Source organism: Solanum lycopersicum, chromosome 3, assembly GCF_036512215.1.
Source record: "Solanum lycopersicum chromosome 3, SLM_r2.1".
NCBI lineage: Eukaryota > Viridiplantae > Streptophyta > Magnoliopsida > Solanales > Solanaceae > Solanum > Solanum lycopersicum.
The window spans coordinates 54594620-54610276 of record NC_090802.1 but is presented as its reverse complement, the minus strand read 5'-3'; the positions used below and the strand labels follow the sequence as shown (position 1 = coordinate 54610276).

Sequence of the window (15657 nt, the reverse complement as noted above, 5' to 3'; positions counted from 1 at the left end):
GTTTAATTTATGGCTAGTAGGCTAGACTCGTGAAAATCAGGTCTTAAAAACTTTGTTGAGAGTGTCTATAATAAATGGTCATAACTTTTTACTCCGAACTTGGAATGATGCAAAATTATTGACATTCAAAAGAAGATTTATAGACCTTTGATTTGATATTAATGAGCCGCCTAATCTTTGTATTCTGAGAGATATGATCATTTTAAGTTGACGATGGTAGGAACTCATGTGAAAGCCTAGCCAGTAGAGAAGTTATGAACTCGACTTAGTGTTAGAGATCTCTTATAACTCTAAACCACATCTGATACACTTCTTACACTAGATAATGGACCTTAACACACATGTACATGTAGGACATTATCCGATCCAAACTTATATACTTATGGCGAATGCTTTGAATACTTAGAATAGAATTTGCAAGAGGTTACAAATAATACAAATTTTTTTTATAAATTCATATCGCTATTAATTAATAATTCATAAACAAACACCGAATAAATGTAACAGAAATGGATCAAAAATATCTTAATGTATAGGAATTAATTCAAAATATCCTCTTTCCACCTATCTAATTAGATATGTCCCTCATCTCACCTAGTTGATTAAAAATTATTCCTAAGTTAATTAGTCAAGTTGATGAGTGTTTTCAATACTGTCAATAATTTAAAGATGAAATAAATAATTTATGTCAAATTTAGAATAATTTCAATACTTTACTATTTTTTTAATGAATCATGTCAAACAAACCCTTACCTTAAATAAACCAACAAACAATACAATATACCTTCACATAATTAATAATGATAAACTAAAGTATTGTATAGTACCATACATTACAAAATGATACAATATAATATCACCAAACAACATTTCAACTAAAGTTGCAGCATTATAACTGGTTTTTTTTAAAAAAACTTTTCATGACTACTCATTTGGGGGCCTAGATGTTATTGTAGGTTTTATTTTTGTCATTTATAAACATCAAGAGTGTTTTATATTAACTTGAGTTTTTCTTTTTTCTCCATAAGGTACAACACGCAAGGACATGCTCGAGTACTAGTAGTTAGAACTCAACAATTGTTCCCCAATTCATTCCATATTCGCCATCTTCAGTGCTTACCAAACGCATTTTAGAAGAACCCTTTTCTCTCTCGATTTTTCTATTGTTCTCTGAATCTCTGGGAGGGTTACTTCTTTTCTGAGATCTCGTCTCGCAGATCTCCATCATGGCGGCTGCTACTGCACCGATCATTATGAAAGAGACCCTTACAGTATGCTCTTTCTTTCTTACACTTCGAATGAAATATTTGTGTTCATACTATTCCATTGAAATTGCTATTATTACTAGAGTTTTACCCTACTAAACATGTATGAAATGTAGATTAGATCTGTAATATGTGATTAATTGCTGGATCCGATACCTTATTTATTTTATTATGTGGAATTTTCCAAATTTAATTTGGTTACTGGGTTGAATTTTGATATTATATGACTTGGTGTTGCAGTTGCCAAGTGCAGGGGTTAACCAGCAGTTCATCAACTTCACAAATGTAACAATGGAATCAGAAAAGTATATCTGTGTTCGGGAGACATCACCACAAAATAGTGTGGTCATTATTGATATGAATATGCCAATGCAGCCTTTGCGCCGCCCTATTACTGCTGACTCTGCTATTATGAATCCCAATTCCAGAATTTTGGCTCTAAAAGGTATAGCTTTACTAAGGAATTTTTAGGTTACTCACTGAATGTTCTATCATTCGCTCAAGTTTGCAATTGTGATACCTGAAGTGCTGGTACTATCTATGTACTAACTGACTCGGTATTTTGTTGGGTTTTTAATGCTTAAAAGTGGACAAGTCAATTTTGAAGGGGAGCCTTAGAGCAATGCCAATTATCTTTGTGTGAACTATCGGTCACGGGCTTGAGCCTGGAAGCTGGCATTAATGCTTGCATTAGGTTAGGTTGTCTAAATTACAGACCTTAGGGGTGCGGCTCTTCCCGGACCCTGGTAACGTGGGATATTTTGTGCCTGGAGTGCTTTTTTACTATTACATGATTCACTATTGCATATGTGAAAGAAATTTGAAGCTTGAGTAAAATAGTCTAACACACATATATGAAGCTTTGGTCATCAAAGGTAATAAACGGAAGAGACATTAAGGACCCGTTTGGTAGGAAGTATTAATCAAAATAATCCATGGATTAAAATATAGTCCAAACAAAAACATTGTTTGGTTACTTTATTTAACCTAATCCATGGATTACTAATACCTCATACATGGTCTTATTTTATCCCTAGGAAAGGGAGGGATAGCTAATACAAGGTTTAGCAATCCTTGGATAAGACCCCTAATGACTAAATTATCCCCAAATCTTTTTTCCTATTTTTTTTTTTGTAATTCATGTTCTTTTTTTTATTTATATGAGAATATTTATAATTGTTCATTTAATTCTCCAAATTTATTCCATGTAATTTGATGATTTCACAAACTAATATTTTTTTCTCCATGTTTGAGTTGTTATATTGGGTTGATTTTTTGTTTTTAAATGTAGTTCATCAATTGACCACGTAAACTATTTTTTTTAATTTTTAGAATAAGCTAAGCGTATTTGAACAATTTAAGTAGCCTTAAATTCATGTTAAGTTCAAGGTAAATTTGACCAACAAAAAATTAGAAATATACCATGTGAAATATCACACCTCAAAATTAATAATATTTTTATATATTTTTTTTAATATTTAACATGACTAGTTAAATGAAACATAATCTCACAATAACTAAATGGTATAATAGGAAATAAACTTTTTCTAAAGTTTTAAACCAAACATAAGACTAGGTAGGAAATAATGAATTAAACACTTGCTAAAAAATAATCCCTGCATTACTAAACCCCGCATTACTAATCCATGCATTACTAATCCATGCATTAGTAATCCCTGCATTATGCATCTTTGTACCAAACGACTCCTAAGGGAGGTAAGTTTGGACATTGTGGTGTAATTTCTGCTAGTGGTTTCCTTCTTGAGGAAGACTCCAGCGGATATTACTTTATTTTTTATGAGAGTGAGGAAGCTTTATCTTCAGAAATGACTTTTACTCTCAACTCAAAGTGCCAGTGTTGATATGTTAGGTCTATGAGTACTGCATTTGAATTGAGATATTGTCAATGTAATAGTGGTCAGTGCACTTATTAACTTAAGTAGAACCGAGAGATTGTGAATTGAATCTTCATCCAATTATGTGATTTTTATGCTCTTAAAGAATCTGTGAGCCATGTTTATCTCAAAAAATCTGTGACCATGTGATAAATCAGCTGTTACTAGAAGATTCTCTCTGACATACATATTGTACCTAATTGTTCCCTAGATGTTGGCTTACAAATTAGGACCAGCCGACTATAGTTTGGACAAATCACTGTTACCTTGTTTCCTCCATGGCCTAAAGGGTTTAGTGGATTTCTTTTGTTCATTGTTGATATTTTCTTCAAAGAATTTGTTAATTCAATAACGAATTATCGAATTATTGGCGATCTTGTTTCCTGTCATCCATATAAATTCTCTAAGTGGGGAAGAGGAAAATACGACCGCTCTTCCGCTTTGGATTTAGTTGTAATACGTTTTCTGATGAAGCAAAATTCTCTTCTTTCTCCTCTTGAAGCTCAAGTACCAGGAACTACTCAAGATCACTTACAAATTTTCAATATTGAGGCAAAGCAGAAAATAAAGTCATATCAGATGCCTGAGCAGGTAATAAGTAGCCTTATGGATTCTTTCTTTTAATTAGTTTGTTGCATTCTTTGCAGCTTTTGATAGTGTTGATGTAACTTTAAGTGTATGTTATATATAGGTTGTTTTCTGGAAGTGGATTACCCCGCAGATTTTAGGTATCGTCACACAGACGTCAGTCTATCATTGGCCAATTGAAGGTAAGACAGTTCCCCTTTTTTCTTTCTCGTGTTTGAGTGGATAAAGGCACTTTTTTGGTGTTATTACTTTTTCTGGCCATTCTTTTTTATGTGATGATTGGTTGTCTGTCCTTAAGATGATTTTTTGTCTGTATTCAGGTGATACTGAGCCTATAAAGATGTTTGATAGAACAGCCAATCTAGCCAATAATCAAATAATCAATTATCGTTGTGATCCTTCAGAGAAATGGTTGGTTTTGATTGGTATTGCCCCAGGTTCGCCAGAGGTGTGTAATGCTTTTAATATATGCTGTTATTGATAGTTTTAATGTTTTATTGTGATAGCAGATTTTGTTTTTGTCATTAAATCCCTTCCCTTAGTATAATCAGCTAGGGAAAGCCAGGAAAGGTCATATGAGGTTTTGATGCTGTATTACATATTCTCAAATATTTTGTTATGCAATTTTTTCTGTTACCCTATCTACCCTCATTTGTTTTTGTTTTTAGCATGCTGATTGTTGGTGTTTCTCAATTGTTGTATTGTGGTATTGTACGAAAAGGAGTATTGCATGTAGTGACTTGGTCATAGTCCTGTGTGCTGTAGTGTTGCCTGAATATTGGATACTTTCATCTGCAGCAAGCTGGGCCAAAAATGGTCATTTGTTGTATGTACTAGATGATGTTTGACGAAGGGCTGAAACTTTAGGTTATTAGCAAGGTTAGTTCTACATCAGGGGGGAGAGGGGGAAGAGGAATGGAGGGGAAATCTAAAGCTCAAAAGACTGGCTGTTTAAACATTTTTCAGTGAAATGTGTTCTAGGTGGATACATTACTGTTTTTTGATGATTTCACCCAAATTTGAACGTGTAAAGAAATTCTTTTGTCATTTGATTTTACCATTTCTATTCTTGTCAGTAGAGGCCCCAACTGGTCAAAGGAAATATGCAATTATATTCAGTGGATCAGCAACGAAGTCAATCTCTAGAGGCACACGCTGCATCATTTGCATCATTCAGAGTGAGAAAAGCTCCTCTATACATTTTGTTTTTGCTAGCTTTGCTTCGATGTTTACCTGTTGTAACTGTTGTATGCTTTAATCAGGTACCTGGAAGTGATAGAGATTCCATACTCATTTCTTTTGCCACAAAATCCTTGAATGCTGGACAGGTTATATCAAAATTGCATGTCATTGAGCTGGGAGCTCAGCCAGGTTAATACGCTGCGTCCTATTTTCCTTTCACCGTTTTTTATCATTGAAGGTTTTTTACTGACATTGTGGTGAGGATTGCCTGATATAACTATGTCCTATTCCTAACATGGTACATTTTTGCAGGGAAACCTTCGTTTACAAAAAAACAGGCGGACCTTTTCTTCCCTCCAGATTTTGCTGATGATTTCCCAGTTTCCATGCAGGTATCGCTTGCCTTTCCTGGTCTGTCACTTTGTCTTATGTTTGTATATTGTGAATTCCGTTCCTTCTGACACAACTATTCTGTTTCTTTTGCAGATATCTCATAAGTATAGTTTAATTTATGTCATCACAAAGCTTGGGCTTCTTTTCGTCTACGACCTGGAAACAGCTACTGCGGTATACAGAAATAGGATTAGCCCAGACCCTATTTTCCTGACAGCTGAAGCTTCGTCAATTGGTGGTTTCTATGCCATCAACAGGCGAGGCCAAGTGTTGCTAGCCACAGTAAATGAAACAACTATTATACCTTTTGTCAGTGGACAAGTAAGTTTATTTTCGTTGCATCCTGCAACCATGTATTTCGATAATTTTCGTTTCCTGAAGTGTAAATATTGGATGAACCTGTCAAATTCTTACACATGTTGCAGTTGAATAATCTGGAGCTTGCTGTTAATCTTGCCAAAAGAGGAAATCTTCCCGGTGCCGAGACTTTGGTAAGTTGATGTATTATTTTCAGTTTGTCATTGTTTTGAAATGATTTCTCTGTGGGAGAGAATTCTGCCCTTTTCTTTAGTTTACAATATCTCTTTCCTGTGGAACCTTCTAACTCTGGTAACTAGTTCACTGCTTGGTTTTTGCTCTTGAAAATCTTCCTTTTCTAAATTGAATAGTGCTGAAATAGACTGTTTGTTATTGAGATCATCTGCTAGAGCTAGATTCTACATGGCTAGTCCTTCTTACTTTATTATTTGTCAAAAGAAAAATCCCTCTTTACTTTATCGTCAATGTTTAGCAGTGATCTTATCAGAAGCTGTTGACTCTGATGGAATCGACATCTGGAAATTTTGTTGCTCTCTACTCTTTACAACGATCTTACATCTATTAATTTTGTCACAGGTTGTCCAGCGCTTCCAAGAATTGTTTGCCCAAACAAAGTACAAAGAGGCAGCTGAGCTTGCTGCAGAATCACCTCAGGGCATTCTCCGTACGTCTGATACTGTTGCCAAATTTCAGGTATTGATTTTGTTACCAAGACAAATTTTCCCTCACAACATTTATTGCTCACCAAGACCGAGTTTGAACAATAAACTTCTCTGACTTATTTTACATAAGGGTTATGCAAACTGTATTTATGTGTCTCTTTGTCTTATTTGCAGAGCGTTCCTGTTCAAGCAGGGCAAACACCTCCTCTTTTGCAGTACTTTGGGACACTTTTGACAAAAGGGAAGCTCAATGCTTTTGAGTCTTTGGAACTGTCACGCCTCGTTGTCAACCAAAATAAGAAGAACCTTTTGGAGAACTGGTTAGCTGAGGATAAGCTGGAGTGCAGTGAGGAACTTGGCGATCTTGTGAAGGTTAAATTTAGAATTCAACATTATTATTTTTTCTTCTGTTCACCACTCAATTGATTTCTCTCTTTCACATGGCCTAAGGTGCTGACAGAAGCTGTAAACCATTTGTTGTAGACTGTTGATAATGATCTCGCCTTGAAGATATACATCAAAGCAAGAGCAACTCCAAAAGTTGTTGCTGCTTTCGCTGAGCGCAGGGAATTTGACAAGATTCTGATTTATTCCAAGCAGGTTAGTGATGCATTTTTGCTGGTCATCATGTAAATTTCTTTTTGAACTGAGCTGTCATGTATGTTTTACTCAGTTCAAGTGTTTCTATGATAACTCTAATTGAGGTTGGTAATTATAAATGTTTTTTTATTGATATAGGTTGGCTATACACCTGACTATCTGTTCCTCCTGCAAACAATTCTTCGATCTGATCCTCAGGTATGTGGGAAATGGTTTTAGCAAAAGTTACAAGTATTGAATCTTCAACAGTTTTGGCTTTCACATGCCGTATGATTTGGAGAGAACAATTGCTTTGATTATTTTCCTCTGACATCTCTTTGAAATGTTGCTCTTATGTTGGTAATATTACTTCTTTCTTGAAGCAAAAATCAACACAACTTCTCCCATGGGGTTTAGTTGCTGGACTGATGTGAAGTATTGTCTCTGTATATGCAGGGAGCTGTTAACTTTGCACTCATGATGTCCCAAATGGAGGGCGGTTGTCCAGTTGATTATAATACAATCACTGACCTTTTTCTACAGGTTAGTTGGCTTCTTAATGATGTCAAAATGCTTGTTTACCATTATACTGACACTGTTCACTCCAATATTTTCCTGTTAAGGGCTTTAAACTTGGCGCTTTAGAAGGCTTATTTACCATGTCTACTGGGTGCAACATATAGCTGATGAAATTCTCTCTTTTCTTTTTTTTCGTCAGAGGAACATGATCCGTGAGGCAACAGCATTTTTGTTGGATGTTCTGAAGCCTAACCTTCCAGAACATGGTTTCTTGCAGACTAAGGTTTCTTTTCTCCTGTAGAAAGCCATTTTTTCTGTCTATGCATTTTGTTTTTAGATTGTAATGCCTCCATTATACAGGTGTTGGAAATCAATCTTGTGACTTTCCCCAATGTAGCAGATGCTATATTAGCAAACGGAATGTTCAGTCACTATGATCGACCTCGAATTGCTCAACTTTGTGAAAAGGCTGGTCTATACATCCGGGCTCTGCAGGTTGAATGGTTTTCATCACTTGAATATATTTTCATCTGATTGCAAATTAGTTAAATGGCACATATTTCTGCAGCACTATACTGAACTCCCTGATATCAAGCGTGTCATTGTGAACACACATGCAATTGAGCCTCAGGTTATTATGCTCTATGGATTGCATTGATTTTTTTTTTTGAGTGAGCGGACTTGTATTTTAACTATATTGTTTTTCTCAGGCTCTGGTTGAGTTCTTTGGGACTGTTTCACGTGAATGGGCTCTTGAGTGCATGAAGGACCTGCTAGTGATCAACATCAAAGGCAACCTTCAAATAATTGTCCAGGTACTCATTTTGGTTTTTATATTTTTAACAGAAGTATGTTGCTGGAACTGATAGCCTGTTTAGCCGAGCTCCTGAAAAGATTTGAGGTGTGTGGACAGAAAGGTAAAAAGAGCTTTTGAGAAGCAGTTATTTTGTTTTTGGGAAGAAGCTACAAAATTCTAGTTAGTTGCGTGGACTCTTCACTTTTGATGCAGCACCTAGGTCGGATTCTCCAAAAATACACTACTTTTGGTGAATCCTCACGCACTCGTTGACATTTTTAAAGAGTCCGAGCAACATAGATTTAATTCTCCTTCCAATAAATAGAAGCAGAGGCAGAAAGTAGTTTTTTTCTTACTAAAAAATTATATTATTAAATTGCCTTGTTAATTAACTTATCTCTCTCAAATATAAATACAATCCGCTTCTCCTTTCCCTTTTTTGATTTTACTAAATTTGTATTAATTTTTTTAATATATATTTTTATTCTATGTTTTGTATTCTAATTAAATAAAAAAGCTTGACTAAAAGTCTTACATGATAAATATTTAATTTATTTCTCTATGTATATAATACTAACTGTGAATGAACCTTGATTTAAAAAAAATGAACCTTGATAATACTCTTATCGTTATTTGATACCCAAAAGTACTTTTTGGAATGATTGGCCAAACCCAATCTTCTTATTAAATACTGAAAAAACCTCTCAAATAAATTGGCCAAACACACAAACTGCCACACTTGTACAAGTACTTCTATGAAAAGCTATTTTGACAAAAGTTCTGCTCAAAATAAGTTGTATTTTAGAAGCATGGCCAAATAAAAATAAATAAATAAATTAAAGATTCTTGAATCATGTGAAACGTCATCTTTTTTTGTAATGTTCAATTATTGTGTGACATACCAATTACAACATACTGATTATGTTGTGATATTGCAGGTAGCGAAAGAGTATTGTGAGCAGTTGGGTGTTGATGCCTGCATAAAGCTTTTTGAGCAATTCAAGTCCTATGATGGGTTGTACTTCTTCTTGGGATCATATTTGAGTTCCAGGTATGTACACATGGAGATGATATCTTGATATTTGGCTAGCTTTATCAACCACCCTTTCAAAAAATTTTGGCTGGCTTGGTGAATTGTCATTTTTTATTTCCTGCAGTGAGGATCCTGAAATTCACTTCAAGTATGTTGAGGCTGCTGCCAAGACTGGACAAATCAAGGAAGTTGAGCGCGTGACAAGAGAATCAAACTTTTATGACCCTGAAAAGACAAAGAACTTCTTGATGGAAGCCAAACTTCCTGATGCTCGGCCTCTAATTAATGTTTGTGACCGTTTTGGTTTTGTTCCTGATCTCACACACTACCTCTATACCAATAACATGCTACGGTATATTGAAGGTTATGTCCAAAAGGTTGGTACAGTTTCACTGTACTTCTATTAAGTTTCTTGTAATTTTGTGACTTGCGAACTTTTATCTGCCATTGTATAGGTCAACCCAGCAAATGCTCCTTTAGTTGTGGGACAGCTATTGGATGATGAGTGTCCTGAGGATTTTATTAAAGGCTTGATCCTTTCTGTTCGTTCTCTGCTACCTGTTGAGCCCCTTGTGGATGAATGTGAAAAGAGGTTTTTTTTTTTATATATAAATATATCTGGTACAATTGTTTATAGTTGGTCCTTAGAAACTTTCATGTTAAGCTTTAACTTCTTTGTTGTCAGGAACCGCCTCCGACTGCTCACTCAGTTCTTGGAGCATCTTGTGAGTGAAGGAAGCCAAGATGTGCATGTACACAATGCTCTGGGTAAGATCATCATAGATAGCAACAATAACCCAGAGCACTTCCTGACAACCAACCCATACTATGATTCACGTGTTGTGGGTAAATATTGTGAGAAGCGCGATCCTACCCTTGCTGTTGTTGCATATAGGAGAGGCCAATGTGATGATGAACTTATTAATGTAACCAACAAGAACTCTTTGTTCAAACTACAATCCAGGTTTGTTATTCATTTAGTAGTTTCTCTATAACTGCTGATTTTGTCAGATGTCTAGAGGTGAACAGCCAAATTTCCTGATGTCTCTAGGTATGTCGTTGAGAGGATGGATGGTGATCTCTGGGAGAAAGTTCTTAACCCTGAAAATGAGTTCAGAAGGCAGCTTATCGATCAAGTTGTCTCCACTGCTCTGCCTGAGAGCAAAAGCCCAGAACAAGTTTCTGCTACTGTTAAAGCTTTCATGACTGCTGATCTTCCGCATGAACTGATTGAACTTCTTGAAAAGATTGTCCTCCAGAATTCTGCATTCAGTGGGAACTTTAATCTGCAAAACTTGCTTATCTTGACAGCCATTAAAGCTGATCCAGCTAGAGTTATGGATTATATCAACAGGCTTGATAATTTTGATGGACCTGCTGTAGGGGAGGTAGCTGTAGAAGCCCAACTTTATGAAGAAGCTTTTGCTATCTTCAAGAAGTTCAATTTAAATGTCCAGGGTGTCAATGTTCTTCTAGATAATATTCATGATATAAACCGCGCTGTCGAGTTTGCCTTCCGAGTTGAAGAAGATGCTGTTTGGAGCCAAGTCGCTAAAGCTCAACTCAGGGAAGGATTAGTCAGTGATGCTATTGAGTCATTTATCCGTGCAGATGATACAACCCAATTTTTGGATGTCATTCGTGCTGCAGAGGATGCTGATGTTTACCATGACTTGGTGAAGTATCTGCTGATGGTAAGGCAAAAGACAAAGGAGCCCAAGGTTGACAGTGAACTAATCTATGCATATGCTAAAATAGATCGATTGAGTGACATTGAAGAGTTTATTCTCATGCCAAATGTTGCCAATCTACCAAATGTTGGTGACCGGTTGTATGATGAAACCCTGTATGAGGCTGCAAAGATCATATTTGCTTTTACTTCTAACTGGGCCAAATTGGCTATCACACTTGTAAAGCTAAATCAATTTCAAGGTGCTGTTGATGCAGCACGTAAAGCAAATAGTTCAAAAACATGGAAAGAAGTCTGCTTTGCTTGTGTCGATGCTGAAGAGTTCCGCTTAGCTCAAATTTGTGGGCTCAACATTATAGTACAGGTACCTTAGCATTGCTTTTCATAAGTTACTACGGGGAATCCTTGTTTATATTTCTGTGTCAACATGCTTATCTTAATTGCATTGAAAAGATCTGGAATACTGATGATTGGTTGTATCTATTTTACTTTGTCAGGTGGATGATCTGGAGGAAGTGAGTGAATATTACCAAAACAGAGGATGTTTCAACGAATTGATCTCTCTTATGGAGAGTGGGCTGGGTTTGGAGCGCGCCCATATGGGTATCTTCACAGAACTTGGTGTCCTTTATGCCAGATACCGTCATGAGAAGCTCATGGAACACATAAAATTATTTTCCACACGTCTCAACATTCCCAAGCTTATTCGTGCCTGTGATGAGCAGCAACACTGGAAAGAATTAACTTATTTGTATATCCAATATGATGAATTTGATAATGCTGCCACTACCGTCATGAATCATTCTCCAGATGCTTGGGATCATATGCAGTTCAAAGACATTGCTGTCAAAGTTGCTAATGTGGAGCTTTATTACAAGGCCGTCCACTTCTATTTGCAAGAACATCCTGATCTCATCAATGATCTTCTGAATGTTCTTGCACTTAGAGTGGACCACACCCGTGTAGTCGACATAATGAGAAAGGTCTCACTTTTCATAGAAGCCCTACTTACAAGGATTGTTTGGATTAATATTATTGATGTTAAATCCCTCCTTTTCTCCTTTTTCTTCTTCTTTTTGTAACAGGCGGGTCATCTTCGCCTAGTGAAGCCTTACATGATTGCTGTTCAAAGTAACAACGTTTCTTCTGTAAATGAGGCCCTTAATGAGATATATGTTGAAGAAGAAGATTATGATAGATTACGTGAATCAGTAGATTTGCATGATAACTTCGACCAGATTGGTCTTGCGCAGAAGGTAAAGGATAGTTAACCAAATTGTGTTCCCTTGTATCTATCAGAGAATCTTTTGATCAAGTAATAATTTTCATATAAGTGTATCCATCAGATATCTGATAACAATTCTACTTTTTTTTTGTTTGGGTGAACAGATAGAGAAGCACGAGCTTCTTGAGATGAGGCGTGTTGCTGCTTATATCTATAAAAGGGCTGGTCGGTGGAAACAATCCATTGCTCTGTCGAAGAAAGATAACCTTTACAAAGATGCAATGGAGACTGCCTCACAATCTGGGGATCGTGAGCTTGCTGAAGAGTTGCTTGTTTACTTCATTGAACAGGTAACAGTGGTATTTCAAAACTCCCCCCCCCCCCCCCCCCCCGCGACTAACAAACCAACCTAAAGAGAAGGGTAAGTGAGTAAAGTACTAGAGAGAATGTACCGAGTTAATAGTATTGCTAGCGAAGAAGATATTGGGTTGGGGTGTTCAGTCATTAACGAGCTCTTCAAAATGAAAAGACTTAGTACATGAACAAACCAGATGGTAGGGATATGGTAGTAAATATAAATGTGGGAGTGCCAGATACAATGTATTTATTGCTTGGGAAAGACTCAGGAGAAGTGGGTCAGATTAACTTGGAAGTTGATATTTCTGGTCTGGTAAAGTCTACATATAACTTGGAGTGCATTTATATTGCATTGGTTTATACTTGTCTAGCTTGTAATTGATATCTGAAACTGTTAGTTACAGTTATTTTTAAAAATTTGAATATTATATGAAATTGATTGATGGATACAAGGCTTTGAATTCTTGCTATGTACTGTTGCAGGGAAAGAAAGAATGCTTCGCGTCATGCCTATTTGTTTGTTATGATTTGATTCGCCCGGATGTTGCCCTTGAGCTAGCATGGATGAACAATATGATCGACTTCGCATTCCCATACCTGTTACAGGTACACTGACTCTCTGTCCTAACCCTGTGTCTATATTCGCTTGCTTATCTTCTTTGAAGGAAAAAAATCTTTTGCATTCGTCTCCTTGTGGATATCTAGCCCTTTTAAGTTTTAATAGGGCTTGTCTGATGGACGTGCATGCTAGTGCAGCCTTGCCATGGCTGCGAGGATGTCTGATTCGCTCTGGAAAAACCTGTTTGTACTTATCAGAAAAATAAGAATGGTTTTGTGTTCCCCTTGGGTGTGTTTAACATGATATTCGTATTGAATCTCTTCTGGAGCCTATTTTTCATTATTTTCCGTTTATAGTTGTTCACTATGATTGTGGGTAATATAAAAAATATAAAGATGCATTGCATGTCAGATCATCTATCATTTGCAGTAATCGCTTTGCTGTCTCTTTAAGTTTTCTGATTTGCTGCTGCTTATTGATATCTAGTGTAATCTGCAACTTATTTCTGATTCCTCTCTCTCTCTTGTAGTTTATTCGTGAATATACCGGCAAGGTTGATGAGCTGATAAAAGATAAAATAGAGGCTCAAAGTGAAGCAAAAGCCAAAGAGAATGAAGAGAAGGACGTTATGAAGCAGCAGGTATTCTGTAATCTACATTGCAAGTAATTTCGTAGTTTACTGCCAATAGCTTGAAACATAATCAACATTGCAAAAGTTTTTGGTAAGGTTTTGATAAGTGCGACATGAAATGCATGCATTTATGTGGTAAATTGGCGATTCCTGTAATGTTTAATTGTGTAAATAAGCCATTTCTAAACCTCTTCACTTTTGGTTGTAGAATATGTATGCACAGTTGCTGCCTCTGGCTTTGCCTGCTCCACCAATGCCGGGTATGGGAGGAGGTTTTGGTCCATCCCAGCCACCTCCAATGGGCGGAATGGGAATGCCTCCGATGCCTCCATTTGGTATGCCACCCATGGGTCCCTACTAATTTAATGTTACTTCAGATAGTGGTGTAAGCAAGAGAGAAGCACACAAATGGGTCCTCTTTTTTGTTAAGAGTTGGGGCTTTTTTGCAATTGATTGCTGACGGAGGCTAAGATAAAATGACCATTCTGTTGTGTCATAGGGTGCTGACATCTCCTTTGTAATATTCATTTAGAAGAGGCAATTTTTTGCAGCTAGGCAGCACATTGAGAATGTTACAATTATCTAAAACCATGTAGAGATGCATTATTATATAGTATTTTGTGCTACTTTCTAGGTTGTCAAGGATTAATTGTCCTAAGTTCTGTAAGTATCGTCATCTTGTGGATAAAATCTAATTTTAATGCTTTATTTTGGAGATCTTTTTATCTCAAAAAAGGATCAAAATTGAGAAATAAATCAATTATCCATTATATTTCGGGATAAAAAACACCTCCGCCGTTATCGTAGGAGACCACGAATACCCTCAAGAGTTAACATTCTAATTTTTCAGTGACGTGGCATGGGATTAATCCCTTCCACCTAAGCATTGCCAATTAAGATTCACTACAAAAGAACTTGACCGACAAGCTAGTAAAACTTATTTTTCAACAAAGAAAAATATTATAATTAATTTTTGATTGCAATCTAATTTTCTAAAATAAATAATTTGCAATATCAATATAAAAACACCCAATATTATTTCAAAAAATCATGAAAATTACTTCTCGATTCACATCTCCTACTATATAATGCATCGTTGTACATTTTATACATTTCCATATAACATAAAAATAAAACATACAAATATCATTTTTGTTTTTTTAAAAACAATGAAGAAAAAAATACAAAATTAGAATTTTATGTTAAAAATTTTTAGTGACGATTTTTTGGGCTTTTGTGGCGACTATGTCGCTGCTAAAGGTCTAGTTCTTTTGTAGTGAATCCTAGTTGACAATGCTTAGGTGGAAGGATTAGTCTCACGTGGGATGCCAAGTCAATAAAAATATGAAGTAATAACTCTTGAGGGTATATGTGGTCTCTTAGAATAACATCAGGGATATTTTTTATCCCAAAATGTAACGAATAATATAAGTGATCTATTTCACATAATTCAGGAACAATTATGACCCTTTTCCGTTTTATCTATCAACAGCTGCATATATGTCCATTGATGAGTCGTTGTTATTTTGTTCTTTTTCTTGTATTTTTTCATTATTTCATGTCTTGCTGAATAATTTTCCATTTTCTCTCATACTTAAGGAGTTACAAATGTTTTTGCTTCTTATTAGTTTTAGTTTCGAGTACACGTTGTAATTTGGAGTTCGGAATTAAAAGGATAAAAAAATCTATTAAAATTCCAAAAGGGCATATCAAAAAAAAAATTTAACCAAAAGGGCAAATCGCTCCGTTAAGAGCGATTTACTTCCAACATAAAATCGCTGCCCCAGCAGCTATTAGGTCAATTTTTTTCCTGCAATAGCTATTTATTAAAAACATTTAAAAGAAATAAAAATTGTTCAAAAATCACTTGATGGGCAGCGATTTCATTAAACTCCAAAATCAATAGAAAAATATTAAAGAGATTAAGGTGAAACCAAGCATGTACAATCACTATTAACCATTTAA

General features: G+C 35.8%; 1 protein-coding gene across 2 annotated transcripts; it reads left to right on the top strand.

Moving 5' to 3' along the window:
• The first annotated feature begins 882 nt into the window (after positions 1-882).
• Positions 883-14407, top strand: LOC101259922 (clathrin heavy chain 1). Of its 2 annotated transcripts, XM_069295166.1 has the most exons (31): positions 883-952; positions 1029-1271; positions 1506-1710; positions 3663-3751; positions 3852-3930; positions 4069-4196; positions 4828-4926; positions 5011-5119; positions 5243-5322; positions 5417-5644; positions 5749-5814; positions 6218-6334; positions 6478-6675; positions 6787-6903; positions 7042-7101; positions 7339-7425; positions 7601-7684; positions 7762-7896; positions 7970-8032; positions 8112-8216; positions 9136-9248; positions 9355-9607; positions 9686-9822; positions 9916-10194; positions 10282-11284; positions 11418-11903; positions 12006-12176; positions 12310-12495; positions 12986-13108; positions 13591-13701; positions 13901-14407. In XM_069295166.1, the coding sequence occupies exons 2-31, from the start codon at positions 1227-1229 to the stop codon at positions 14051-14053; spliced, it is 5109 nt and encodes a 1702-aa protein (XP_069151267.1). In that variant the 5' UTR covers positions 883-952; positions 1029-1226; the 3' UTR covers positions 14054-14407. The 2 variants fall into 2 exon arrangements, with proteins under 2 accessions (XP_069151267.1, XP_004235240.2); XM_004235192.5 differs by lacking the exon at positions 883-952 and having other exon boundaries at positions 953-1271.
• The last annotated feature ends 1250 nt before the right edge of the window (positions 14408-15657 follow it).

What these genes read in the sequence shown, in the direction of transcription:
- LOC101259922 (XM_069295166.1), top strand. Translation starts at nt 1,227, where the DNA reads ATGGCGGCTGCTACTGCACCGATCATTATGAAAGAGACCCTTACA. An exon ending in TTGAAGGTTATGTCCAAAAG is followed by an intron (nt 9,608 to 9,685) that starts GTTGGTACAGTT and finishes GCCATTGTATAG; the next exon opens with GTCAACCCAGCAAATGCTCC. An exon ending in TTGTTTACTTCATTGAACAG is followed by an intron (nt 12,496 to 12,985) that starts GTAACAGTGGTA and finishes GTACTGTTGCAG; the next exon opens with GGAAAGAAAGAATGCTTCGC.